The sequence below is a fragment of the Kwoniella pini genome, chromosome 11 (genome assembly GCF_000512605.2).
Source record: "Kwoniella pini CBS 10737 chromosome 11, complete sequence".
NCBI classification, from domain to species: domain Eukaryota; kingdom Fungi; phylum Basidiomycota; class Tremellomycetes; order Tremellales; family Cryptococcaceae; genus Kwoniella; species Kwoniella pini.
Genome location: NC_091726.1, coordinates 870,759 through 897,001, shown reverse-complemented (window position 1 = coordinate 897,001; position 26,243 = coordinate 870,759). Strand labels below are relative to the sequence as shown.

Sequence of the window (26,243 nt, the reverse complement as noted above, 5' to 3'; positions counted from 1 at the left end):
CAACCCGACGAGCGAACGCGTTCCTGGAAATTATACAAACCAAATCGTTCAACAATTACACATATAACAGTCATCAATCTACTTTAACGTCATTCTTCCTCGGTATACCAGAAGCATAGATAATCTCACAATGTCGACGGGTAAGTGGAGCGTGGAAGCTTACAGTGCAGTGTATAGCTGAGGTTCTGACACAGGCGATCTGACGTTACAACCACCGTCGGACGGGATTTCTTCCTTGACTTTCTCTCCGGATTCAACTAGGCTGTTGGTTTCGAGTTGGGATGGAGTGAGTCACAGGGAACCCACATTCCTCAATGACGAGAAGCTGATAGACCTCCCAGACAATTCAACTCCATCATCTAGTCGCTCCTCCTCAACCTCCTGCAATGTCAGTCTCTCTTTTTAGTTGAATTCTGTATCCCCTTCAACAGCTATCAATGCTAAATTGTTTATTTAGTTTTTCTCATCCTGCTGCAGTTCTTACAGCAAGCTTCGGTTCGTCTCCAAATATAGCGTTCTCTGGAGGGCTGGATAAACGAGTCAGGCAGTAAGTGCCCTTTCATCTCGGTTGAATCAATCCAGCTGACTTGAGATGATGTTTAGGTGGGACTTTGAGACTGGACAATGCCGAGTATTGGGTAAACACGACGATACCATCTCCAGTCTGGTCTGGTCGCCAGAATATAGTGAGCTACTGAGACTTATACCCGCGTAAATCCAGCTAACATGGCTGTCTGTCCTCAAGACGTGCTCATAACCACATCATGGGATTCGACCTTGAAAGTGTGGGACCCGTAAGTTTGTTCCAGACAAACACGACATTCTCTACTGACATGATCGACGATAGTTCCGCCGAAATACCGTTGCGATCAACTCAGACTCTTCCTGCAAGAGCGTACAGCCTTTCTTACGCACCTAAATCCTCTCGACTTCTAGTGTCAATGGCTCACCGACACGTATTCGTTTACGATGTCGCTAAACTCGCTGCTGCTGATGGAGAAATTTCGCCTGCTCAAGAAAGGGAAAGTGCATTGAAATTCCTGACTAGGAGTGTAGCTACCATGATAGATGGGAAAGGTATGTCTAACCTTGGTCTTGCTGTCGTATTAGAATTGAAACTTAAAGGAGCTAATCGGTCAATATAGGTTGGGCATCAGGATCTATCGAAGGAAGAATAGCTGTAGAATACTTTGATCCAGCTGATCAAGGTTCCAAATATGCTTTCAGAGCTCATAGACAGAATATTGATGGTGTAGACTGCGTTTACCCAATTAATGCTTTGGCTTATCATCCTACGTGAGTGCGGCTACTTTATCATTGACCGTGTATCAAGCTCATGTTTTGAGTGGATGTATAGCCATAATACCTTCGCGTCAGGTGGATCTGATGGCTGTATTTCTATATGGGATCACAACGCTAAGAAACGAATGAAGTTATACTCTAAATATCCAACATCAATCTCAGCTTTGGCATTCTCACCCGATGGAAACAAGTTAGCTATTGGAGCGAGCTACGAGCATGACAACGCGATAAGTAAATCCGAAGAACAAGGTAGAGTGATGGTATTAATCAAAGATACAGTCATGGAGGACTGTAAAGTGAGTTCGCCGAAGCGTGGGCAACGCTGACGTATCTTCTAGCCAAAAGCGAAGTAGATATATTGTTAAATCCATGCATGTATACTTGCTCATGACAATCTCATAAATTGCTCAGTCTGAGCATACTACCAATCGTTTGACCATTCCAATGCCAGCATTTTTCACCCTTAGAAAGCATTCCTGGCACTGCTTTGAGTCATCTTCCGTTCTTTATCATTCAAATTATTGACATTTGTGAAGAGGCCAACTTAATCCTCTCAACCTTCAACGGTGGCATAACTGTTGCAGTCTCACGAGGAGATTCAAGAGCGAGTCCGTGATTGTAAAGATGACAAGGAGACCTTGCTTTGAAGAATCGTGTAGAGGTAATCTCTCGTCATCGGCGCTGTATTCACCGTTAGAACAATCACGTATTTAGTCAGTTTCGAACGTGTATGAGGGCATGATTTCAAGGTATATTCGTACTCTGAATCATCAGTGATCGACGCATTCGAGAGTATGCAAGTGGTACAGTATGTTAGCAGGGATAGCTTCCTGTATGTAAATGCATTGAGTAGTTTAACATTTTGCGCATACAACGCTTGAAAACAGAGATACATGATTGATCTAAGACCAATCTCCACCACCTCCTCCCCAATCCCCTCCACCACCAAAGAACCCTCCATCGTCACTTTGTTGTTGAGACCAAGGATCTTGCATGACTTCGTCTTCACTCCGCCCTTGTTCTTCACCGTATCCTTCCATACCTTCTTCACTAGGTGGATATCGGTCCGGATTTTGTTCATTTTGTTGAAACTCAGATGGCTGTCTACCATATATTTGCTCATCTTCCGTCATTCCCGCGCCCGCCGCTCCAGCTGCCGCACCAGCTGCGGTCCCATCACTAGGAGCTTGTACGTCTGATGGTCGACCTTGGCCTTGCGCTTCCATACCGCCATCTCCACCTCCCCAAAAGATGAAAGGGAATCCCATACCGCTATAAGTGGATCAGCATGCGGTATTGCTTTATTACGATTGTACTCACCCGCTACCAGAATGACGAGAGAAGAAATCGAAATCGACTGTAAGAGTATACTTGAATTAGCTTTTCATAAGGTGCTTCGCAGTGATGCTTAGCTTACTAGAAACAGCAGTAGCCAGAGTCTGTGGGCAAAGATCGTCAGCGCGGCATTTGACTGACCATCTCCCGAGTCACTCACCATAGCTCTCTGATCGAGACTTAATCCACCTTCTTTGCCTTCTGGCAGTATCAAGGTCTGTCCCTGTACGTTAATGTTCGATCCAGGAGGTAATTCAAGTTCGGTACCAGCAGCGTCAAAACGGATAACATATTGTCCTATTCATAAAACGCATTTATCAGAATATATGTTAAAATCAAATTGAAAAGAGACATACCTGTATCTGTGAATAATTCTCTACCTAGACCTCTGAAATTCCTATTTATTGAAGCTACTAATCGATCATCACGATCTTTCAACCAGAAATCCCATGCTAAAAATCCGCTATCTACTTTAGCAAATTGTCTAAATGTTTCATCTTCTTCTGTGATTCCACGTTTTTGAAAAAGGTTATATCTTCTTCTCCAAGGATGCCATTGTTGTTGAGTTTCTCCTACCAATTTACCTTCAGAACCTTCTTGAGAATGTACAAATATTTTTGAATTTATAAATGCGAATGGTCTTCTAATCCATAAAACTGGTTTTCCTGTAGGATCCATAATTACTGCTCGAAATGGTCTATGAGTTCTTAAAGCTTGTCTTGTTATTGCTGAAACAAAACTTTGTTCTTCTTCCGCCAAAAAGCCAACAAGTTGTCCATCTGGTGAATGTATGGCATATCTATTTGCCTGTTCTAATCCCATAAATACATTTAACATTTCCAATTGTCTTACAATCACTAAACTTTCATGAGCTAAGATGTTTCTCGCTGCGTGATTGTCGCCCAGGATACTCTGTGGATCGGGAGGGATGTATACGGGACGAGAGGGAATGGGGGTTTGCATTGTAGAAGGATCATATTGATCGAAATCGGGTTGAGGATAAGGATTGGATTGCTGAGGTTGGGTCGAATCGAATGGTTCAGAGGGGTGTATTGGTCTTCGTCGTGGTCGAATGTGTCCTCTTGGTACTATATAAGGTCTCAGCTGCAACTCATCTCACTTGCATATGAATCCTAAATTCTACTCACATCGTTCATCCTGTCGCAACAGAGGCAAAGCAGTTGCTATACCTCGATATCTCGGCACAAGGACTTGACGACTCGGCCCAGCCAGAACCGTTTGCGTTATTGATCGACGCAACATTGCTGATGATAGCTCATGGGTGCTAGGACAAGTATTGTTTGTAAATATCAAATTAGGCAGATGAGAGGTGTTTTTCGGGTCAGATTTCTGGCTACTACTGTAATCCTCCTACTACTTTGTTTTGCCGAGACGATGACGTTTTTCGACAACCTTCTCGTAAGTTTCGCTTGGTGGCAAAATCAACAACGGTGGAGGTCAATCCAGACAATTTCGACACTCTATCACTCGTGCTTGCCTCAAGCGGATTTGTCATATCGTCAATGGTGCGTATGATGCATGCAATATTGTCTATGCTGTACTGTACAATACAAAGTGGTCTACTGACCCGATCTTTTCCTTCTTGCAGCGGCAACTCGCCTTTGCTTCTCAGCTTCCCGCGGACTTAATGGTCTTCCAGATGGTGATTGAGCAGTCTGCTGAGCGGTCGTCAATGGCGCTGACGATGCTGCACTAGCAGAAGCGGCGGAAACGTTCTCCCGTATATGTTCTACAGGCTTCACTGAAGCTTGAATTCTATTCCTTGAGAGCATAGCTTGTTCTCGCGCGGCTTCAGCCTTTCTATCCGTTGCCAATACTTGGGCTTTTTGGTAATTTCCTTGCATGAAGTCTCGAGCAGCCTTAACGGTATCTAACCAGTTAGGATTCTTGAATTCCTTCTGTCCAGGTGGAGGGGGAACTACAGGTGGTGTAGGAATTCCGAGGAAATTCTTCACCATTTGCTGACGAAGAATGATGGATTGAAGAAGGGTGAATCCGGTAGAGAAAGTCCAGTAGAACAAAATCGCCGCTGGAAAGTATGCGACAATGGGTAGAGAAGCGAAAGTGGTCATTTGAATGAAATTTTTGATGTGAGCTGCCCTTTCTGGCGATTGCGATTTTTGAGCAGCTCCCATACCGTCTGCACCGTATTTGAAAACCAAGTTGGTGAACAACAGTGAGGTAAGAGGTAGGATATAGTACGGATCCGCTAATGTGAGATCTGTCACCCACCCAATACCACCTTCTTTCAGTTGCGGTAATGGTAGATGGGCTAAACCTCTAACAATGTTGAAGAAGGTCAAGAAAATGGGTAGTTGTAAAGCCGGCAATAAAAGAGCTCTCATGGGGTTGACATTGTGATCCTTCATAAGTTGTCGCATAGCTTGACCTAGCAAAGCTTGAGCGTGTATATCTTTCTTGTCTTTCGCTTCTTTGGCTCTTTCCATTAAACCTTGTATTTGAGGGTTGACGGCAGCAAGTCGAACATTGTGTTTTTGGGTGGAGATTAAGATGGGAGACAAGGCGAGTCGAATGGCAACGGTGATGGAGGCAATAGTGGCCCACCTGCAAGTCAGGGTCAGCTAAGGTAGACCCAGGAATGGATATCAGACTTACCAAGGCAAGCCTGTCGCCGTATGTAGTCCAACGATGGCATCTGTGAACCACCCTGAAATGCTAAAGAAACCATGTTCATATCCTAGTAATTTCAAGTCCGATACTTGCATAGCCGCATGCACTGCTTCGGGCGAGTTCAATACTTCTTGTAAGGGTTTACCAGAATTCAATATCAGATCCGCAAGACTAGGTGTGAAGCCATCAGCCGGTGGTTGAGGTAAAAGAGAAGGATCTGCGGGAATCTCGGATAAACTTGATGAAGACGCTATCGGTTCTGATGGAGCATTTGCAGATAAGTCGGGATGCGAATCGGTCAGTATTGGTTCCACTGGTGATACTGGCGGTACTGGTGAAGCTGCAGTCGCTGTCAGACTGTCATCCGCAGGTGCAGCTTCAGGCGCCGCCGACCGCCATGGTGTCCAAGAGATATTTCTCGATTGGGCTGCTAACGGAGAGGCGATAGAAGCTTTTAGAATAGCTGGTCTTTTACCAAGAGCTACAGCGGACGGCTAAAAGAGGGTCAATATAATTTTCATACTTGCATGTAGAAAAGACACCCACTCGGACTGAGATGGAAGACAGTTGTCGGACGGCCGAGAGTTGAGAGGTTGAAGCTGAACTAGGTCGAGTGACCCGACGCAGCGCTGTTCTGGAAAGCATCTTCGCCGTCGCTTCAGGTCTTGTTTGAGAGGGCTGAAGCGGTTTTTATGTGGATGATGTGGATTGAGAGCCGCAACTTATAGCTATATGCAGATGAACCTCGATCTGAGCAACGGATCATTACATTATTTTACATTTGAGTAACTTAACTTTAGAAAAACACGAACGAGTGAAATCAAAGTGGAGGACATTGAATAGTAGGAAAACCAGTGCCACTATGAGAAAATACCGGATAATACCGATATCACCATATATAACGTCGGTCATTTTATTGGTTATTGGTCGTGAAGATGGATGATGAAGGAAGGCGGCGAGAGCCTATACAATTCAACCTAATTCACTCTGACACCAACCAATACTCAAATCGACATTATTATCATAACATCGACCACCTTGATTAATCGCTCTCATATACATTTGTAGCAAATAAATACCATCGAACAAAATGGCTTCTACTCTTTTGCCAGGCTTGAGAACAGGTGAGCTGTTGTACACTAATCTATGATTGTGTGATTGCTGACGGGATGATATAGGTGTTCTCGCCAAAGCTTCATCTTCCACATTCCGACCAGCATTAGCGATCGGTGAGTTTCTGCATGTATGGATTAGGCTTAAACTTGAGCTCAACCGATCTACCACTGTCATAGCACGTCCGATCTCAAACACAGCTATTGCACTTCGACCCAACACCCCAACTTCATCTATTAACACCTCCGATTCTTCCCCATCAACCACTACAGTCGCGACTGCTATAGCACAACGAGGAAGTAATCAATTGAGTTTGGAAACCCCAAGGAATGGTGCCGGTGAGTTGTAGAAGACTTATTGGTGCAGCGTTTGCGTGTCGAGCAGACTTGGGTTCATCATGTTGGTGTACTCACATAGATGCCGATAGCTGATCGAATGAATTTGGTATAGAGTATGTCTTATCAACACTCGACAAAGTGGTCAACTGGGCGAGGCAAGGATCGATGTGGCCAATGACTTTCGGTTTAGCATGTTGTGCCGTCGAGATGATGTGAGATGGTTCACTCAAGTTACAACGGCCTATGCTAACGCTCGAAATACAGGCATATGGCTGCTGCTCGATACGATCAAGATCGATTAGGTGTGGTATTCAGAGCATCACCTCGTCAAAGTGATATCATGATTGTAGCCGGTACTTTGACCAACAAAATGGCTCCTGCTTTGAGAAAAGGTGAGTTTGAAGGTTATTTCGTAAATCGTATAATGCTAATTATTCCACAGTGTACGATCAAATGCCCGAACCTCGATGGGTTATCTCAATGGGTTCATGCGCCAACGGTGGTGGTTACTACCACTACTCGTACTCTGTTGTACGAGGTTGTGATCGAATTGTGCCAGTGGATATATATGTTCCAGGGTGGTGAGTGTGTCTACTCGAGCCGCAGTTGATCATTCACTGAGAATTTCTGTTTTCTTCTCTTAGCCCGCCAACAGCAGAAGCCCTTTTGTACGGTATGCTTCAATTGCAACGAAAGATGCGAAGAAACAGACAAGGTGTACGATGGTACCGAAAGTAAGCAGACTAGGAGTAGGAAGAAGAGTGGGGGAGTTTTGCCGGATCTTCATTTACGACATTTTATTATCATTTTCGTTCGTCCGTATTTTCATTTGTACATTCCGCACAGGATTGGGAACGTACCATGCATCCATACATACATAGCAATATTGGCGATATGGAGCTATGCTATAAGACGGCTCACTGGCCATGTTAAGTAGCTGATGAATGTACAGTACAGTATATTATGATGTGGCAAACCATTCGGTGAAAGTATGGTGTCGCGTGCCTGAGTTGTCGGGTCGAGCATTTGAACAACTGAACAATTCAACATTTTAAACATTTTAACGCTTGTTTTCCTTCTTCACCTTGCTTCTTTTGCATCATCTTTTCTTTTCTTATCCTGGCTGTGATCTCAATTGGTTCTTTTTTCGACTTTTTCTTCCTCGCATATATCAGCTACACGCAAACCCCTGAAAGACAGAAATATAAAGAATCACGTTATTCAAGCTCGAGCGAAAAGATCAAATAAAATCGCCAATATGGCGTCCTCTCAATCTCCCCACCTTACCAATATTCCTGAAGCCGTACGAATCGCCGCTGGAGTAGGACCTGTTGCAGATCCTGAGATTAAACAACAAGCTATAGATTACTTAAATAAGGTTAAAGAGCTTAGTCAAGAGACCTGGCAAGTAAGTTTACCCATAATTCACCGTCAATTACCTCGTGTGAGCCTAAGACACTGGGAAGACTTTGCTGATGACGACCTTCACAGGACTGCTTGGCGCTCTACTTACAAGGTGCAGGTGCTCCTGGCCCTTCCACGGCGGGCAAAGATGGGAAAGAAAAGCTAAGTAACGATTTGAGGATGTTCTGTCAACAAGTGGTGGATACGACTTTGACTCAAAAGTGAGTGCAGGCATTAGGGCCTTTGCAGAATCAGGCTAATTCAATTTCAGAGGGAGCGAGATGACTCCAGAATCACAGAAGGCCATGTATAGTGCGGTAATGGATTTTGTACAGACTGAATACGTGCAAGGTCCTTCCGAAGGTGGACAAGCTTGTGAGTGACCGGTCCGCTTCTTGCTGATGGCCAAAGCTCACATCAGCTCAGTCCTCCGAAACAAGCTCGCCTTCACGATTGCTCATCTTTTCCTCAATGTCTACCCCAACACTATACCCACCTTCCTTCATCCTCTCTTTGCACTTCTCACGCCTTCATCTTCTAACGGTCTTAATCCCACTTTCCTCACAATTCAAGTGCTTACAGAAATAGCTCAAGAGGTTCATGACACTACACTGCGTAGCGCAAGGAGGTATTCGAAAGATAGGCAAGAGAGGGATGGAGTGGTGCGAGACGTCATCCGGTCTAGTGGGGATGAGCGTATAGCTGTTGAAGGCATGTTGGGATTGATAGAGAAAGGCTTGGAGCAAGGTGAAGACAGTCAATGGCTAAAGCTTGTGGAAGCCACCTTGAGAACCATGGTCACTTGGACTCGTAAGTCCTCGACTGCTCAGGCCGATAAGTCTCGCTGACCTTGCTGTAGCCTGGGTGGACTTGAGCGTCAGCTTAAGCCCTTCATCTCTCTCGCTATACCACCGAATCCTCCGATCTCAGAACATGACTTTGCGTACCGCTGCCGCGAATATCATGCGGTCTTTCGCTGCTAAAGGTATTCAAGATCCACAAGCCAGGTTAGAAGTACTCAAGGTGTTAGACGTAGTGTCTTTGGTGGATCCGTTAGAATCCGAAACAAGAGGTGTTAGGGATAACGAGGAGGTGATAGCGTTCCGAGCAGCCATAGGAGGCATCTTGGCCACTTTCGGAACAGAGCTCGTTACCTTCACCGAGAATGTAAGTCCAGATTACGCTCGCATCAGCTGACAAGACCTCAGACGGACGTACCGGAACCATTGCGAAATGAAGCGGAAGCATTGATGACGAACGCTTTACCGTTGTTGCTCCGATTTTTGAGTGATCGCCAGTATGAAGTGCCGATATCTGTCGCGCCGTTCGCCTCAGACATCCTTCGAGTTGTGGGTCATTTTCGGTCAACTCCTACCTGCTGAGCTAATAGCACGTCTGTAGTACAAACGAATCTACAAACCACCTACCATGCCGCCGCCTACAAAAGGCCAACCTCAACCTTCAACACCTCCTGCAACGATTCCCCTTACTCCACAACGCCGAGAGTTCTTGTCTTCCATGTTGGATATCTTAATTAGACAACTCGCCTGGCCAGAAGATGCCGAATGGGAGGCACCCGGCACCGAGGAAGACTCCAACGATGACCTGGCTTCCTTCCTGCACTTCCGAACCGTGAGTCTTCTTTAGATGTGAACATTGCTGATCCGATCAGTACTGCCGATCGTACATCGAATCTATCGCACAAATAGATAAAAGTCTGCATACCGAAGTTGTTGCCAGGATTGTACTCGCTACGTTGGATGCTTATCAAGCGGGAGGCGAAGCGGCAGTACCTTGGCAACAAGCAGAACTGGCCTTGCATCTTATTTATACCTTTGGGGAGTTGTCCAAAAGTGAGTCTAACCTCCATAACGACTGAGCTGAATTGACATAGGTAATACCCGAGCTGGCTTCTATAATCTTCCGCTTGAAGTTGCTACCAAAGCTGCCCGAGACAAGGTCTACCGTGCGGCAATCAATCAAAGTGGCCGTTCTACACCTACTAGCGAGATGGGCGATGCGGAGACTGTCTACAACAACGTTAGGGATAGTTTTGATTACGACCAATATCCACTATCACCGCTTGGAGAATTGCTCTCGAGGTGTATAGCGTCCGGCATTTCCACCTATAACCACTCCAGCGTCACGTTGCAATATTTCGAAATCGCTGTCAGATATGTGGAGTTCTGGAAATACAAGCCGGAAACGGTTTCACCTATGTTTGAAGCGATAGTTTCGAACCGAGGGGTCCATCACCCTGATGAAGGCGTCCGTCGTCGATGCTTCTATCTGTTCCAGAAGCTCTGCAAAGACTGCAGATGTTCCTCTGTAGACGCAATGGTAGAACCTATTTTAGGAAGCATAAAGGTGAGTTCACATTATTGTGAGCATCGCTAATTTTTACAGGATGTTCTTGTCATCAACGCCAATGTGCCGCAACCGGATTCCCCGGACGATAACCCTCTTACTAAAGCTACCACCGGCAAGACTTACGCCGCAGATCAATTATACTTGTTCGAAGCGGCTGGATTCCTCGTCTATCTTACAAAAACAGATCCCAACAAGCATATCACCTTACTGGAGACGATTGCAGGTCCGTTGATGAGCGGTATGGCTTCTGGTGTGGAACGATACCGAGCCGAGCCGAGTGACCTTCAGGCGGTACTTCAGGTTCACCATCACTTGATGGCCCTCGGTCACTTTGCCAAAGGCTTCCCTACTGTGTCCGATAGCCAGGTGGAAACTTTGGCCTATACTCCACCATTCAAGCAGATGACAGAAGCTTTGCTCCAAGCTCTAGACGCTGTTAAATCGGAACGAGTCGTGCGAGATGCAGTAAGTACAGCACTCATTTGCTACTGAATGGGGCTGATTCCTTGCAGGCTCGCTTTGCTTTTGCACAATTCGTCAATGCCATTGGTACCACCGTTGCGGAATTGGTACCGAGATTTGTATCCGTAGTAGTCACTGAATACGAACCCTCTGAATTGGTTGACTTCATGCTTTTCCTTGGTCTTCTAATGCACCGTCTCAAGGTGAGGAATATCGATGTTCAGTCGCTTTGCAAGCTAACGACTCTGGCAGAAAAACACCTTCGAAACCATGGACATGCTTCTGCTTCCCCTTTTGTCGAGAATATTTGCCATATTGCAACAGCCCATCACCGGTACCGATGAAGCACAAACACATGCTCGCCTTAAGGATGCCTACCTCACCTTCTTCACCGCTCTCATGAACGCAAACCTCGACGGTATTTTCATTACCGAACGAAACAAGCCAGAATTCGAAAATCTTCTGACAACTCTTCTCACCTTGGCGCAGGATTGCTCTGATCCAGGCTCGCAGCGATTCGCATTCGGGTTTTTCGCCCGAAGTGTGATTGCTTGGGGCACTTCACCAGAAGCAGCGGCTCGGCCTCCTGTATTTGCTGAGACTGCGATGTCCAACCTTAGCAAGGCTGTGGCAAACGGAAATGCTGCAGCAACTAACCAGCACGCAATCGCCAAGGAAGATAGAGCGAAGCAAGCTTTGCCAGGATACGAGAACTTCATCTATCAAAGGCTGTTACCTGCTTGTTTCGAAGTTCCTGCACAGAAAGATTTTAAAATTAGAAGCAGTACTCTGGTGAGTGCCTAATTACGGCAAGCAACCAGCAGCTGACTTTTATTTCAGACCCTCCACGAAATGGCAGGCCTTGTCAGAAGTACCGCTCAAGCTAGAGGTCAAGAAGCCATCGATTACATGAATACCGATCTTCTACCACGACTGGGCTGCCCGCCCAATATCGCTAATGAATTTATTAACAAACTCAAGACACAACAAGCAAGAGATTTTAGGAAGACTTTCATAGAATTCGTCAAAGCCATGAGAGGTTGAGCAGAAAGACATAAAAGAACGAACAGATTTAGTCAGATATAATGAACACATCACGAAACAATATGTTTATAATTTGCATATACAATACATTTCCCATCTTCATATTTTCCTGTTTATCATAAAGCACCTTCTTGCATATAGCGGTGAAACCTCGTAGACGTCATATTTTGATCACCTACATGCATAATACAATCAACATGTGAATCCTCGCTTTTCTTATTCTGAGCAGTACTCACGTTTATCCACCGATAGGTCCGGCACCTCCAACTTCTTCTTTCTTGGGATCCTCTCCCACTTTTTTAGTTTCTTTGATTTCTTGACCACTGACATTCTCATTGGCTGAATCACCTGCACCTTTCTTTCCACCTGCGTTTCCTACTATACCTTGACCGACTTCTGGATCAGTTGTTCCTGATTGTGATCCTGGTCCTTTACCTTGACCAGCAGGTTTGGGATCAGGTGTGGAAGAGGGTGTTGGAGTATGATTTTCTGCTTTTTCTTCTTGAGGATCACCATAACCCGCTGTAGAAAGTCGGAGTGTAGTCGAATGAAGGGGTCGAGCAAGAATGACACGTGAGACGGGTCTCAGTGGTCGTAAGGCAATTCGGAAAGTCATTGTTTTTGCTGTATATTGTGTAAATCAGCGATATGCAGTCGTTATATGCTAGTAGGTTGCTATTTAGCAGGTCTATTTCAATGTCTTATATTTATGAAAGCTGAAATTCAATGACTTAGAACGCTTCTTGACCTATATATATGTCATTATATATCTCAGTGACAGGAGGTGAATTATGACGATATAGTGACGAGTTTAATCAGATCGGCGATCGGGAAATTCAAATTCAAATCTCGTCCCTTCCGCCGGGATTTTCGGATAAAACGTGTTGATCAAGATCGCTGTAATCTTAATCTGATAAAACCAGATAAAGGCCTGAAATATACAGTTTGTCGTTACTCCCGATACATATGAATAGGAGAGTAAAGATGAAAAGCTCCAAATCACTCAGAAGGGCTACGCTTAGTATCTTTTACAGACAAAAGCTGATAGCTGTTCGATCACCGGTGTGTCCAAAGATCGGTACAGGCTCAACAAGCTTGATTTCTGATAGATCCGGTTATACAAAGAATCTGGCCTTGATTCCTAATAGAGGTTTCTCAACAACGGTCAAAAGGCAGAATAATGGCAATACGACACAGCTACCAGCACCAACTGACTTGCTGGAGTTATATCGTGGAATGGTAGCTACTGGAAGATTAAAGTGGGATGACGAGCAAGTCCGGACGGTAATCAAGGTACGCTATTGAGTTCTGAAAGACGCAACTCGTGCTGATATAAGATCAGCTTCGCAATTTACTAGCAACATTAGAAGATTATTCCCCACCAATTGATCTCGTTGCTCGTCTCACACCTTCAGCGCCATTTGTAGCACAGGATGTTAAGCGGAAATCGAGCTGGATAAAGGGAAAAGAAAAAGCAGGGGAATATCTGGGAATTGAAGTCGATTCAGGAGAAGCTGAGCGGGAGTTAGTGAGAGTGCTCAGTGGAGAAGAGGAACTCGCGAACCTAAACACCCCCAAAGGGATTCTTCTCACTGGTCCACCGGGTGAGCACCATTTTTAGATATGCTATACGATCTTAGCTAAACATCAAACTAGGTACCGGTAAATCTTTGCTTCTATCGCTATTTTTCCAGCTACTTCCACTTCCTAAACGAAGAATTCATTACCATGCTTTCACTCTCTCGTTATACAGGCAAGTCTTCTTAGAATTGGAAAGAAGGAAGAACACTCCATCTCCACTTGAAGAAATGATGAGAAAAACGGAAAACATGGAATTGGCAGGGAAAAAAGGTTGGAGAGCTGTTTTTGCTAATGGAAGGTGGGATGAAGAGGGTAACGAACGGGTATGGGCAAAAGAGGAGGGAATGGCTTTCACAAGTGAGTGCTTCAGCTAGGTTATGTCGCTAAAACATCTGTTTAGTCGCCAGAGATATGATACTAGATTATCATGTTTTGTAGTAAGTAGAATCCATCTTCTTACGGGTAAGTCCGCTAATATTCGATTTAACAGCTTCGATGAATTTCAGCTTGTAGATGCTTCCTCTGCTGCCTTGATCCGTGATGTTCTGTCATGGTATTGGAGATTGGGAGGAGTGGTTGTTGCATGTTCGAACAGGGTGCCGGAAGACTTATACCACCATGGTGTGCAGCGAGATCGGATGATCGGATTCCTGGATGCTCTAAAGAGTAGATGCGAGGTGGTTCAGGTCGATGGAGGTCGGGATTGGCGAAGAGGAGCAGACGAGGAGTCCCATAATAAGCTGAGGAGATGGTATGAAGAAAAGGATGACAGCTTTGAGGCCGCATGGAAGGAGCTCACTGACGGCCTAGATGGTAGGTACGAATAGTGGCCAATCGAGGTGAAGCTGACACGCTGTCCAGCGGGACCAAAGCAGGTATCAGTATACGGAAGGAGAGTTCCTGTACCTGCAGCAGCCGGGAATACATGTCGCTTTACTTTCGCTGATCTGTGCGAAGAGGTGAGTCGCCATGTTGAAATACCTTTGCTGATATCCTGAAGGCCCTAGGCCCTGCCGACTACCTAACACTGGCCTCAACGTATTCAACGTTCTTCATAGATGAAGTTCCGGTACTTTACCTGAAGCACAAAAATGAGGCTCGACGGTTGATCAATCTTATCGACGCCCTATACGAATCTAAATGCCAAATACATATTAGGTCACCTGCTACCTCTTCTACACTCTTCTTCCCGGACGCACTGGATTTGCACGAATCCGAAGTAGACGACATGACGAATGAGAGAATTATGGCAGCCGAATCGCTGTCCGATGCAGTAGCTACGCCATATCGACCCAATACCAGTCTGTATAATAGCACTACTCCATTGCAAAAGGAGAAAGAAAAATTAGAGGAGAAACGTAGCGGTAGTTCTTTCAGTGTCTTAGGTATTTGGACAGGAGAAGATGAGAAGTTCGCCTACGTGAGTTCAAACTCGCTTCAAATCCATCGCGAAATGCCAGTTCTGATGTTCCGAGCAGAAACGAGCTGTTTCAAGACTCATAGAGATGACCACATCCCCTACATACGCTGGAGAGGAGTGGTTACCGCTAGATTTGGCCTCGAGAACATGGGAAAGCTCGAAGAACGCAACTACAGCTCGTCGTGTATATCGACGACCACAACAGGACTCACCAGCTGCCTCTGTTAGTACAGCGCACGATGAACTCGCGGTTGAGGCTGGGTATTCGAGACCAGCGAAGCTAGCCCAACCGCCTTTGGATAAGCAGCCACCACCTGTAATTAAGGAGCAACATGTGTGGGGTGTAGCAGACGAGTGGGGCGCAAAAGCCGGGAAATGGGGCAAAGGCGCAAAAGCCTACGGTGACAATCATTCCAAGAAGTCCGAATAACTCATGTAACCTAATTTTCATGGTATATGTATATGTGTACAGTGTATGAATCAGTTCTTTTTGTTCCCTACCGCCCTAAAGTAGCCCATTCATAAACCGCTCATCTTTTCGAAATCTCCGCTTACAGGGACCAAAACTAGTTTAAAGCTTTCTCTTTGCACCCATTCACTCCAAAATTCCCTTACCTTGGGTCCAAATTTGTAGCCACTCATGTGAGGTATGAGTGAGTCAATACCGGATGCGTCTGGCGGGCCTCCAGCGATTGTTACGAGTCGAGTAAGCCAAGAGATGGCATGAAGATCGGCGAGTGACTGTGGATAATATATTATTAATGATTCAAGCCACGAGCAAGAAGCTGAACTCACAATTTGATCCCCAAGAGCGAAAGGTCCTTTTATCAAGCCCTCCAACCTCGAGAAGGCGTTTGGAAGCGACTCAGTCCAAGTTTTCCTGCAAACTTCGAAGAATTGTTCTTTCTTATCATCACCTGACTGCCCGTTATATAATTCCCATATCTGTTCATTCGACTTAAACTTCTCCTCGAGAAAGTTAACCGTTTTCTGTTCCCATGTAGAAGACCCTTCTTTGGGCACAACAGCGGAATTTGCCACAGCCTGCTTTGCTTCGTCCAGATACTGTCGAAGCGCTTGTCGTCTCTGCGCAAGGGATTTACCGGGAGGTCGAGTAGCCTTTTGCTTCAGTTCAGCTTCATCTCGGACTGCCAAGGCAACGAAATTTGGGTCGACAGTGTAGAGGTGAATGAGATTAATGATTTCATCGGATATACCCTTGCCTATCTATATCAGTAATGAACGCTGCCAAGATTTACTCACCTTCAATTGTAGCTGGAGCAAGAGTAGGGGCAGGCTTATTGGAATGCGAATTATGACCGGAACTAGCGCTTCGTGCTTGGTCAAGGAAGTCACAGATTGACTAGCAGGTCAGCAATGCAGGATGAAAAGCTAGACTTACGATTGTATCCCTCAAAGATCTATATTTGGTGTCCACATCATTACCGGTAGTTTCGAGAGTGGGGACGACGAGCGTAGGGATGGTTCCTGAGCAAAGGTCAGTTGTCAAGGACCGCATAGTTCGTTGACTAACCATTCAAGTTGATTCTATCGAGTCCATTCCTGTGTTAGCAGGAAAAACGAATGACAAAGATAAGCGACTCACTTTAGATATGATGGCGCAAAGTTCTTAAAGATATTGTCAGTCAATGTCGACAGGTAGCTTCACTTACTTCTCCTTTAGCTATGAAGGACGAGTCAGTGCCGCAAATATATCTTCTCGCCACTAAACCGGGACTTACTTATATCCACAAGCTTGATAACATATTCATCGCTGGAGTAGCCCTTTTCGTGCAAGCAGAGTTGAGGCACCGTTGACCAGACAGAGGTTGGCCAGCTATAAGGTTCACGCACAGGTTAATCCAGAGTGTCAACCCTCTTTGACGAAGAGGGAAACTTACGAATACAGAATAGCCTTTGGTAAAGCCCCATTCTTTGTTACCCCATTATCTGATACTGACATGTCGACGTGATTAGGATGAAAGGTTATGTTGAAGTTAATAGGTCCCAATCTAGGCTGGAGGGGGCTGTAATCTAGTACAATCGGGATCTGATACGAATAGGAAAGTGAAACGGATATGAGGTGAAGATGATAAAGTAAGGGTTGCAAGTCAAATGAGGATTGTTAGTTGTAGTTGAGTTTATACTCTTAGTACTAGTTTGGTTTTGTTTTGTTACGTATGTGGCCCCAGATCAAGGTTTTACTCTTTAACCAAATTAACTCATTATCATCATTATTCATTACGTCATTGCGATTAGACATCTAATAAATTTCATTCATTATATACCTTCTTCTATCCGTATCGTACTATTGGTAACTATTGTCAGTGCGAACTGTTTAACTAGCTAGTCCAAGCTATGCCATTCATCGGCAGAAGGAATGGTTAGTCAGAGCTAGTCATGTTCTGTATACGGCAATGGGAATTGCATGAGCGATCGGTGCCGACATATGGCCTCTCGGCAAGCATCAGAGGTACACCTTTGTGAAGAATGTCAAACGTGCTCATCGCCTGGATTTGCGAACCTCATGCATAATTGACTACGACCAACATTATCCTTGATTGGGATCAAAACAACATGTGTTGTGGAAGAAAACATATGAAAAGACAAACCACATTCCAGTTTCTGCTCACATAAGCAAGCCGAGCTCTTTTCTTTCGGCCTGCAAGATCATTTGCTTGCGACACTTCTACACATTCCTCACTACGAATCGATTGAATCTTTGCGCTTGAATCAACAGCATCTTGTCCCACGTGCTGGGTCCTGATCATAGTCGCATGTAGCTTTCCAACCGCACGTTATTGAAGCATTATCGAATCGTCAATGACGGTTGCCTTGGAAAACGACGCACGACTGTTCAATGTGATTCCGGTCAAACTGATAGTCGCGTTTGACGGGTCCCTTCAGGATACAACCCCTCTCATGATGTCTTGAGAGCCCTGCGAACATTAAATAGAACATGAAATGACATGCGATGACCTCAAAAATCTAGATATGTAGATACCTTGCTTGAGAAGAGTGTGATATATACATCACATCACACCATCGGACTTGTCCGCACCCCCACATGGTACCTCGTCAAGATAATTATAATTTGCTAATTCACTAATGCTGTACAGAAGGTCAATCTGATTGTGATAACAATCACATTCCCAATCACATCCATCATCTGGCTCGAGGGAAAATCTTGTAACAAGTCATCGCCGAGTCTATCCGTCCCACTGTGTCGATCGACAGAACGTTGGCAGTATCCAAGAGGTCTCATACAAGGATCAAAACCAAAAACAGCAGAAAGGAATATACAGATTCGGATCCGCCTATTCGGGTCGTGTCGACTGAATCGCATCGCGCTCCCCTTCTTTGCATTACACGAAATCAGCGCTTCCAAATAATCTTCACCTGAAGTTGAAGGTCAAAGCGAATATCAGTCGCGCAGTATCTCCATCTCCGCATGTTCAACTGTGAATAGGTACACAATGTCCCATCTTATCTCCATTGTCAGCACAGCCTTCATACCTCTTGTCTCTTTAACTTCTTTGACGATCTACCTTTCGACACATCCCACTTCTCCGGCTCTCCGTTACTTCAACAAGCCTATCGCTTTACCGACACATCATGATGAGGGCTTAGACGGACAAATAACAAGCGGCGAGAAGGATCCTTTCAATTTGGAAGACCCCGTCGTCTGTGAAGATGGGACCCCTATAGAACCGGAAAAATTTTGGGCATCAATGAAACGACGAAAGGTTGCGCTGCTGCTTTTGATGTTTCCCCCTCTGATTTGCAATATTCTCTTATTGGTCTTCACAGTTCTCGCCCATATTCCAGATCAAGAAGAAAGAACACGATCGATACTCCTTCCAGCATTACTGCTACCTTCTCAGGTAATCACGGTTCTGCTGACTTCCGCCCATCTTTCTCAAGAAGAAACCTACGCTCATTGGGCGACCACCATTCATCTTGCTATCGACATCTTCATCCAATTCATGATCTTAGCTTTCCTAGCTTTACTACCATCTACTCCTTTACCCTCGGCGCCGGAAAGACTACTTGCTACATTTGCTGAAAGCGATCTGCTTTCGAGCCCGAAACTATCGCCTGTTGAGATACTGACAGCACTCCTACCGATCCTCTATATCCCGCCATTGGTAGTCGTCCTCACTATTCGCCGAGGTCCCCCTCTTTACCTGCCGCTTCAGGCGCTATATCCTGCAAAAATCACGGATGCCGTACCAGAAGGCACAGAGTCTCTCGACTCGACCAAGCCTAATGTTAGTGCAGAAGTCCAGGCAACAGTACCGGAATGGCTTCTATTCGGATATGCTACAGGAGTTGTGTGGAAAGGTCACGTCTCGGAGAGCTTAGATGTTTGGGATCTTCCTATTCTACCCAAAGCACTTCGTGAGTAGTCAGGTCATTTCCAATCATTCTGATCGGCGCTCAAAATGTCCTACAGGTGCCTTGGTGCAGTACAGGAATATGAGGGAGATATATGGTAATCCCAGAGGTCGATTTGGCCGAACAGAAGGGTTTAACCTGCTATGGAAAGTTGCAAAGGCTAACTCGGGACTGCTCTGGGCTCGTAAGTCCTGTATCTTCTCAACTACCGCGCAACACATCGACTGATATTCTCTAGAAACCCTGCTTGCCACGGCGACTGCCTTCGGGTACTACATTCCTCACTACATTCTCCTGAAATTCGTTGAATATCTGGAGAACGATCCAACTAGATCTACTCCTGCTTGGGGATGGGTTCTATGTTTTGGATTATTCATGTCAAACGCTATTATGTTCATCGCTACAGGTGTGACCTGGTCGATCAGTTCCACTTATCTCCAAGGAAGGATCAAGCTTCAGCTCAATACCCTGCTTTTCAGTAAAACAATGCGGAAAAAGGATATAGCGTCCGCTGGGGATGATAAAGGCCACGTAGGCGACGTAAAGACGGAAGCAGCGAAAGACCAGAAGAGGAAAGCGGCTGGTGAGGCGGAAGATGAAGAGGATGAAGAAGCGGTCAGCTCCAAAACACAGATCATGGTGAGTTTCATGTGCTCCACACAGTTACTTACGCTAATTTCCTTTCAGACATTGTTCACTGTAGATGTAGACCGGGTCACGGAATTTGTCTTTCACTGTGAGTGCGCATTTTACAGGAAACGATTCAAAGCTGAGCGCGAAAATAGTGTTTGCTGTTGTGGATTCGCCACTGGAGTTGCTAGTGTGAGTTTTGCTGCGGTATCGAGCGTTCAGGCAGCCAGCTAAGTCCTTTCCTTAGAGCGAGCGTTTTTGTCTATAAATTACTCGGCACCTCCGCGTTGTACGGCCTGTTGACTGCTCTGTGTGAGTAATCGTTGATTTTGTTTCAGTACGTCGATGAAGCTGACCGTCTGCTGATTGACTAGTATCACTTCCTCTGAATCACTTTGCTTCAAAAATCGTTGTACGGGCTCAGGAAAACTTGATGAAAACTCGAGATCAGCGCACAGCCTTGATGAACGAGATTCTCCAGGGTATCCGGATGCTAAAGTTCATGGCTTGGGAGCGATCATTTGAATCACGGATCCAAACGATCAGGAAGAATGAGTTATCCTGGCAAGCTAGAAATTATCAGATCGAGGTAGCTTTCAACTGTAAGTGAATTCGAAATCGAGCGGGTTTCTTTCTAACGAGAGCGTAGGTATTTGGGCTTTAACTCCGGTACTTGTGACCGTTGTCTCTTTCCTGGTGAGCTTTTCCGTGAAAGATGGGAGAAGGTAGCACTGATGCATCTTGCAGCATTATACTCTCGTCAGAGGCCAACGCCTCACTCCATCGACTGCTTTTACATCCGTAGCTGTGTTCGCAGAATTGCGATATGCTCTTAATGCTCTCCCCGAGACATTTATCCAAGCTCTACAAGGTATGATTCTTCGTTCAATGACAAAACGGCAGAAGGGCGCTAACATCACTCTTCAGGCTTCGTATCCTGCCGGAGAATCGAGAAATACCTTTCCTTATCTGAGATTGCGCCTGTCGAGGAGAACGATGGATCTGGAGACATTGTACTTTCCTCTGCTACGTACACGTGGCCGCGAGACGAATCCGCTACCTCAAATGCGCAAAACGGGTCATCGAGGTCTGCTGCTCCTACGCCCAAGAACGCCTTCACTCTTGCAGATCTTACGCTACGATTTCCTAACGGCAAGCTTTCGCTTATCTGTGGTCGTCTAGGTGAGTTATTGATACGTTTTGACTGCGCTAATACAGATCAGGTTCGGGAAAGTCTTTATTGCTCGCCGGGCTGCTCGGAGAAGCGGATCTTCTTGCTGGGCAAGTTTTATGTCCTCGGTCTTCCCCTGATGCCATGGGATTATCTCCCAAAGAAGTACCTCCCAAGGATTGGATAGTGCCGAATATGGTCGCCTTTGTTCCTCAGCAAGCTTGGCTGCAGAATGCAACGATTCAGGACAACATTGTATTCTCTTCGCCCTGGGATGCTCAAAGATACCAACAAGTGATCGAGGCGTGTTCTCTGAAGACTGACTTAGAAATACTGGAAGATGGAGATCAAACGTATGTACAATGCTATGCCACGATGAGATGGATCTCCATTGGCTGACTTCTGCTTAGGGAAATCGGCGAAAAAGGCTTAAATCTTAGTGGAGGACAGAAGGCGCGAGGTGAGCAATCGAGCGAAAGCCGAAAGAGCAATGCATTGACCCATTGTCCCAGTCTCTTTGGCCAGAGCAGTATATAGTCGAGCCGGAGTTTTACTACTTGACGATGGTGAGCAATCGCGTTTGTCCACCTTGTTTGGTACCCGTTGACATTCATGCCTTATTAGTCCTCAGCGCTGTTGATGCTCACACCGCTCATGCTCTCATGGCGAACTGTCTGCAAGGTAAAATACTGGAAAATAGAACTGTACTTTTAGTTTCTCATCATACCGCTTTGGTTTCGCCAGGTGCAGCGTACATTGTGGCTCTTGAGAATGTGAGTCGCGTCTCTCGCATCTGAAGCTGACGTTTGAATAGGGTGATGTCAAATTCTCGGGTACACGAGATGATTTTGTTGCTTCTGGTCTGATGGCGAAATTGGATGAAGAGGACGTCAAGGCAAAACCCACGGATGGCGAAGCAAAAGAAGAGAAGCTTGTCGATGATTCCATAAAGCCTGCGCACAAAAGCGTGATCAGCCTTAGTGGAGCTGCGGGATCTGAGCCTGGCTCAGAAACAAGTTCCTTGGCGCCCGAAGACGAGTCTACACTTGTAAACTCCACCGCCGATCTCAAGGGCAAATCGCCTCGTAAGCTTATAGAGGACGAGAAACGTGCGCGGGGAAGAATCGCTTGGTCTGTGTGGAAAGCGTACTTTGGTGTAAGTCTTGGGTTGCCATTCGAGAAAAGTGCTCACACTATCTTTTAGGCTCTGGGTGGCCCTGTCTGGTGTAAGTTCATTTCAGGTCATTCGGCTCCGTCACTGAATAATGTTGTTTAGGGTTCTTCTTCCTTATTGCACTGGCCATGGCGATGTTTGTCCCTGTGGCCGAGAAAGGTTGGCTCGAGTGAGTGGCGGTTCTTTGTAGCTCGCTTTGCGCTGAAAAGTGAACCGTAATTCAGATATTGGACAGGATCAAACTTGACCCCGGAGCAAGGCGGACACACCACTCAATACTTTGTTGTTGGGTATGCCATTGTAAGTGCACCAGTACCCGTAAACCGAACTCGGTTAATGATGTGCTCCAGATCACCATCGCGGGAGTCTTTGCCGCAAATTTCCAATATGCGATCATCTACCTGGGGTCTTTACGAGCAAGCAAAGTGCTTCACAATGGTAAGATAGTGTCAGCACCCGGTCATATTGTATACAGATAACTAAGATCGTATACAGCCATGCTGGAATCAGTTCTGTTCTCGACGCTCCGATTCCACGATACGACTAATCGAGGACGACTCTTGAACCGATTTGGTAAAGACATTGAGGGTCTGGACTCATCTACAGCTGACAACTGTGAGTGAACGAGAAGTGATCGATCGAGTTGAGCTAATCAGATCTTCAGTCGTACGAAGCGTCGCTTACGCGCTGAATGTGATTATCACGCTCGTGTCTATTACTTATGTTGGCGGTGTGCCGTTCATTATCGCTGGAAGGTGAGTTACTGACCATCGGCTGCGGTCAATATCTCCACTGAGTCCTGCATATAGTGTCATCCTTGTAATTTACTATCAAGCTGGGTCTATTTATGGTCAGACGTCCAGAGACATGAGGAGACTCGACTCCGTAACACGATCACCGCTATATTCGCTCTTTGGAGAGGCTGTATCTGGCGTGGCTGTCTTACGAGCCTTTGGCGCTAGTAAGCCCTACTTCTCGTAAAGATGCGGACATCAAGCTGACCAAATTGCAGGCACTATATCTCTGAAACACATGATGAGATTAGCGGATACCAACTTGCTGGCTTTTGCCTGGTCATGGTGAGTACATGACCGCTGCTGCTATGCACTCGTGATTGACAACTTTGAATAGGACCGTCAACAGGTGGCTTTCAGGTGAGTATTTTCGGCGCATGCAAGATTATTCTAACCATCGTCCCCAGCGCGTTTCAACCTCTTATCTGCTATCATGGTTGGCCTCACGGCTGTGGCTATTCTGATCGCACCGGGCGTAGATGCTGCTATGGCTGGGTTCGCTCTGTCATTTGCCGGAACCATATGTCATGATCTGCTCTTCGTGGTCCGTCGATTCGTACAGCTGGAACAGAGTATGGTTGCTATTGAGCGACTTAAAGAGTGAGTGCCGTAGTACCAGAGGCTGTATACTCACCCTATTTTCCAGATTTACGGATCTCAAACGTGAAGCGGCTGAATATGTAGATCCACGACCTCCCGCTGCTTGGCCTGACCGTGGGGCCATCGCTGTCGAGAACCTGATAATCAGATACGCTGTAAGTTCAAAACCCCATCTTTTGGATTATGTATACTGATTACCAAGACAGCCCGACCTCCCCGATGTTCTTCATGGCATCAACTTTACCGTAGCGCCAAGGGAGAAAATCGGTATTGTCGGTGCAACCGGATGCGGAAAATCTACGCTCGCTTTGAGTTTCTTCCGTTTCGTGGAAGCAACTCAAGGGCGAATTGTCATCGATGACATTGACATCTCCAAGATCGGTCTCACTGATCTACGAAGCCGTGTCACAATCATCCCTCAGGATCCCACCATCCTATCTGGTACTTTGCGATCGACGTTGGATGTCTTTGACGAGTATGACGATGCTGATATCTACGCGGCTCTTCGAAGAGTTCATCTCATCAAAGATGATGAATTGACCGCCGACGGACATAGCTCAGAAATGGACGAAGAGACAAGAAACAAGAACGTCTTCAAAGATCTAAACAATCCGGTCAGCGAGGGAGGAGACAACTTCTCAAGTGGAGAAAAACAGCTGATCTGCATGGCGCGAGCGATTCTTAAAAGGAACAAGTTGCTCTTCATGGACGAGGCGACCGCTTCAATTGACTATGAGACCGATGAGCTTATCTCCAAGACCATTCGTGAAGAGTTCTCCGATTCAACAATATTAACCATCGCTCATCGGATTCATACAATTATCGATTTCGATAAGGTGTTAGTCATGGATCAAGGTAGGATCGCAGAATATGCTAGTCCTGCCGACTTGTTAAGAAACCATAAATCGAAATTCTACTCGGTAAGTGGAATCACACACTCTCCTTTGGGCTTTCGCTGAATCCCGTGCAGCTGTGCAAAGCCACCGGACGCACAGAGTTTAAGAACCTTAAAACAATGGCTATTGAGGCCGAGAGGAAGAAACACAACAAATAGTAGAACGCACTCAGAGTACTCGTAAATACCAGATAGAGGATTAGACTATGCATATCTACATGCTTTCTTTAATCCCAGCGCATTCACTTACTAGCTTTCTTCAGCTTCTCGCACTCTGTCTGCCAGTCGTATTGTGGATCGAAGCCGAGCATCTTTCTGGCCTTCTTGATACTGATACCGCCTTCTCTTGGATCATCTGTCTCCGGCTCCCACTTAGTATTGGGGAACACTTTCTTCATCAAATCTGCGGTTGGCACACGGAATGTGTTGTCGGCATTCGCAATGTTGAACACATGATGACCCTTAAGATCGGACTCAATAGCTTTACGGAAAGCTTGGGAACAATCTCTGGCATCGATGTAGCAGAATCCACTATAAAGAGTACTGTCAGCCCAATATTTTGATGATAGGGAGGAGGGTATTCAGACTCACTTCCAAGCCCGGACCCATGGATCGTCTTGCCAATTCTCGAAGTCAATATACTGTTCCGGACTCATGACATTACTCAACCTGATATTGATGATCTTTGCTTCTGGGTTCCACCTAGTGTACTGCTCCCCCATTTTCTCTCCAAGTAATTTGGCTAGGGAATAACTAGATTCTGGCGCCTGAGCATCTTCTCGGATGGGCAATCGCTCTGGCACATGAGGATAGAACGGGATACCGAAGACGGTTTCAGAGGAGGCGATAGCTAAATTGGTAATGTTCAATACACGAGCAGCTTCCATTATGTTGTATGTTTGGCGAATATTGGTATGGAAAATAACGTGATTAGGCTAGATTTGGGAATGAGCAGCCGGTCCAACGCTGTTCAGCTATATATATCACTCACAGCGCGCGAAGGTGAAGGAATGGCAGCCAAGTGTATGACTGCGTCCACACCCTTATATCCCGAATCGACATCTGTAAGCGCTGCTATGACCTGCCCGTAATCCGTCAAATCAACTTGCATGAATTTAGCTACTTTGGCTTCGGAAGGAGCAGGAGGGGCAACGTCAACTGTATCAAGCATCAGCGGACTACGCAAAGCCCAAATATGAGGTACGCACGATTCCAGACCTCCCAGCCATGCTCTACCATTTCCCTAACCATCCATCGACCTAATTTCCCAGAACCACCAGTAACTATGACCCTCTTCTTGCGTTGTGGAGCTGGCTTGGAAGGATCCTGCAGTCGTCGTTCGGAAAGAGCTTCTCGGCTCGTAAATGAAGCTGGAGCGCTCATGCTGGTAAGTATGTGTCGTTGAGGTGAATTCAAAGCAAAAAAAAACAAAGAAATAACAATATTCCCATGAATGGTTTTCGTTACAGCAGAGATATTGGGCGAGTTTCAGGTAGATATATATACATATACATGCTCATGAACGATCACTGTGGAAGAGAGGTGGAGGAGTTTATCAAG

At 45.8% G+C, this 26,243-nt stretch overlaps 10 protein-coding genes across 10 annotated transcripts; 5 read left to right on the top strand and 5 right to left on the bottom strand.

Annotated features, from left to right (window-relative positions):
• Window positions 1–130: 130 nt before the first annotated feature.
• Window positions 131–1,655, top strand: I206_107677 (uncharacterized protein; the record flags this gene model as incomplete). Its single annotated transcript, XM_019157723.1, has 10 exons — window positions 131–140; window positions 195–286; window positions 342–388; window positions 458–547; window positions 604–686; window positions 746–794; window positions 848–1,077; window positions 1,146–1,296; window positions 1,358–1,598; window positions 1,641–1,655. 10 exons carry the CDS (start codon window positions 131–133, stop codon window positions 1,653–1,655), a joined length of 1,008 nt encoding a protein of 335 aa, XP_019009363.1.
• Window positions 1,656–2,204: 549 nt separating this feature from the next.
• I206_107676 (uncharacterized protein) lies at window positions 2,205–3,900 on the bottom strand (the record flags this gene model as incomplete). Its single annotated transcript, XM_019157722.1, has 6 exons — window positions 2,205–2,574; window positions 2,623–2,659; window positions 2,720–2,741; window positions 2,798–2,934; window positions 2,994–3,725; window positions 3,786–3,900. The coding sequence occupies 6 exons, from the start codon at window positions 3,898–3,900 to the stop codon at window positions 2,205–2,207; spliced, it is 1,413 nt and encodes a 470-aa protein (XP_019009362.1).
• A 317-nt stretch (window positions 3,901–4,217) lies between these two features.
• Window positions 4,218–5,934, bottom strand: I206_107675 (uncharacterized protein; the record flags this gene model as incomplete). Its single annotated transcript, XM_019157721.1, has 3 exons — window positions 4,218–5,223; window positions 5,275–5,783; window positions 5,836–5,934. 3 exons carry the CDS (start codon window positions 5,932–5,934, stop codon window positions 4,218–4,220), a joined length of 1,614 nt encoding a protein of 537 aa, XP_019009361.1.
• Window positions 5,935–6,379: 445 nt separating this feature from the next.
• Window positions 6,380–7,478, top strand: I206_107674 (NADH dehydrogenase [ubiquinone] iron-sulfur protein 7, mitochondrial; the record flags this gene model as incomplete). Its single annotated transcript, XM_019157720.1, has 7 exons — window positions 6,380–6,413; window positions 6,468–6,518; window positions 6,582–6,740; window positions 6,853–6,952; window positions 7,005–7,132; window positions 7,183–7,321; window positions 7,385–7,478. The coding sequence occupies 7 exons, from the start codon at window positions 6,380–6,382 to the stop codon at window positions 7,476–7,478; spliced, it is 705 nt and encodes a 234-aa protein (XP_019009360.1).
• A 520-nt stretch (window positions 7,479–7,998) lies between these two features.
• I206_107673 (exportin-T) lies at window positions 7,999–12,020 on the top strand (the record flags this gene model as incomplete). The annotated part of the gene is made up of 11 exons (XM_070203574.1): window positions 7,999–8,148; window positions 8,232–8,365; window positions 8,416–8,519; window positions 8,571–8,954; window positions 9,004–9,311; window positions 9,443–9,493; window positions 9,546–9,776; window positions 10,551–10,979; window positions 11,027–11,179; window positions 11,229–11,768; window positions 11,817–12,020. 11 exons carry the CDS (start codon window positions 7,999–8,001, stop codon window positions 12,018–12,020), a joined length of 2,688 nt encoding a protein of 895 aa, XP_070059675.1.
• A 238-nt stretch (window positions 12,021–12,258) lies between these two features.
• Window positions 12,259–12,636, bottom strand: I206_107672 (uncharacterized protein; the record flags this gene model as incomplete). Its single annotated transcript, XM_019157718.1, has 1 exon — window positions 12,259–12,636. The coding sequence occupies one exon, from the start codon at window positions 12,634–12,636 to the stop codon at window positions 12,259–12,261; it is 378 nt and encodes a 125-aa protein (XP_019009358.1).
• Window positions 12,637–13,004: 368 nt separating this feature from the next.
• I206_107671 (uncharacterized protein) lies at window positions 13,005–15,451 on the top strand (the record flags this gene model as incomplete). Its single annotated transcript, XM_070203573.1, has 8 exons — window positions 13,005–13,313; window positions 13,363–13,624; window positions 13,677–13,958; window positions 14,002–14,038; window positions 14,092–14,414; window positions 14,463–14,528; window positions 14,609–15,021; window positions 15,080–15,451. 8 exons carry the CDS (start codon window positions 13,005–13,007, stop codon window positions 15,449–15,451), a joined length of 2,064 nt encoding a protein of 687 aa, XP_070059674.1.
• Window positions 15,452–15,540: 89 nt separating this feature from the next.
• Window positions 15,541–16,984, bottom strand: I206_107670 (uncharacterized protein; the record flags this gene model as incomplete). Its single annotated transcript, XM_070203572.1, has 8 exons — window positions 15,541–15,762; window positions 15,817–16,248; window positions 16,424–16,509; window positions 16,556–16,569; window positions 16,628–16,650; window positions 16,695–16,705; window positions 16,764–16,858; window positions 16,923–16,984. The coding sequence occupies 8 exons, from the start codon at window positions 16,982–16,984 to the stop codon at window positions 15,541–15,543; spliced, it is 945 nt and encodes a 314-aa protein (XP_070059673.1).
• Window positions 16,985–18,497: 1,513 nt separating this feature from the next.
• On the top strand, window positions 18,498–24,842 carry I206_107669 (uncharacterized protein; the record flags this gene model as incomplete). The annotated part of the gene is made up of 28 exons (XM_070203571.1): window positions 18,498–19,422; window positions 19,478–19,603; window positions 19,658–20,058; window positions 20,107–20,155; window positions 20,205–20,241; window positions 20,297–20,361; window positions 20,424–20,651; window positions 20,699–20,745; window positions 20,797–20,920; window positions 20,977–21,219; window positions 21,273–21,573; window positions 21,631–21,680; window positions 21,733–21,786; window positions 21,845–21,978; window positions 22,035–22,376; window positions 22,425–22,446; window positions 22,497–22,563; window positions 22,619–22,694; window positions 22,745–22,832; window positions 22,890–23,009; window positions 23,059–23,149; window positions 23,204–23,355; window positions 23,407–23,473; window positions 23,526–23,548; window positions 23,596–23,788; window positions 23,835–23,943; window positions 23,995–24,708; window positions 24,759–24,842. 28 exons carry the CDS (start codon window positions 18,498–18,500, stop codon window positions 24,840–24,842), a joined length of 4,932 nt encoding a protein of 1,643 aa, XP_070059672.1.
• An 83-nt stretch (window positions 24,843–24,925) lies between these two features.
• I206_107668 (uncharacterized protein) lies at window positions 24,926–26,066 on the bottom strand (the record flags this gene model as incomplete). Its single annotated transcript, XM_019157714.1, has 4 exons — window positions 24,926–25,214; window positions 25,275–25,618; window positions 25,675–25,841; window positions 25,892–26,066. 4 exons carry the CDS (start codon window positions 26,064–26,066, stop codon window positions 24,926–24,928), a joined length of 975 nt encoding a protein of 324 aa, XP_019009354.1.
• Window positions 26,067–26,243: the final 177 nt, after the last annotated feature.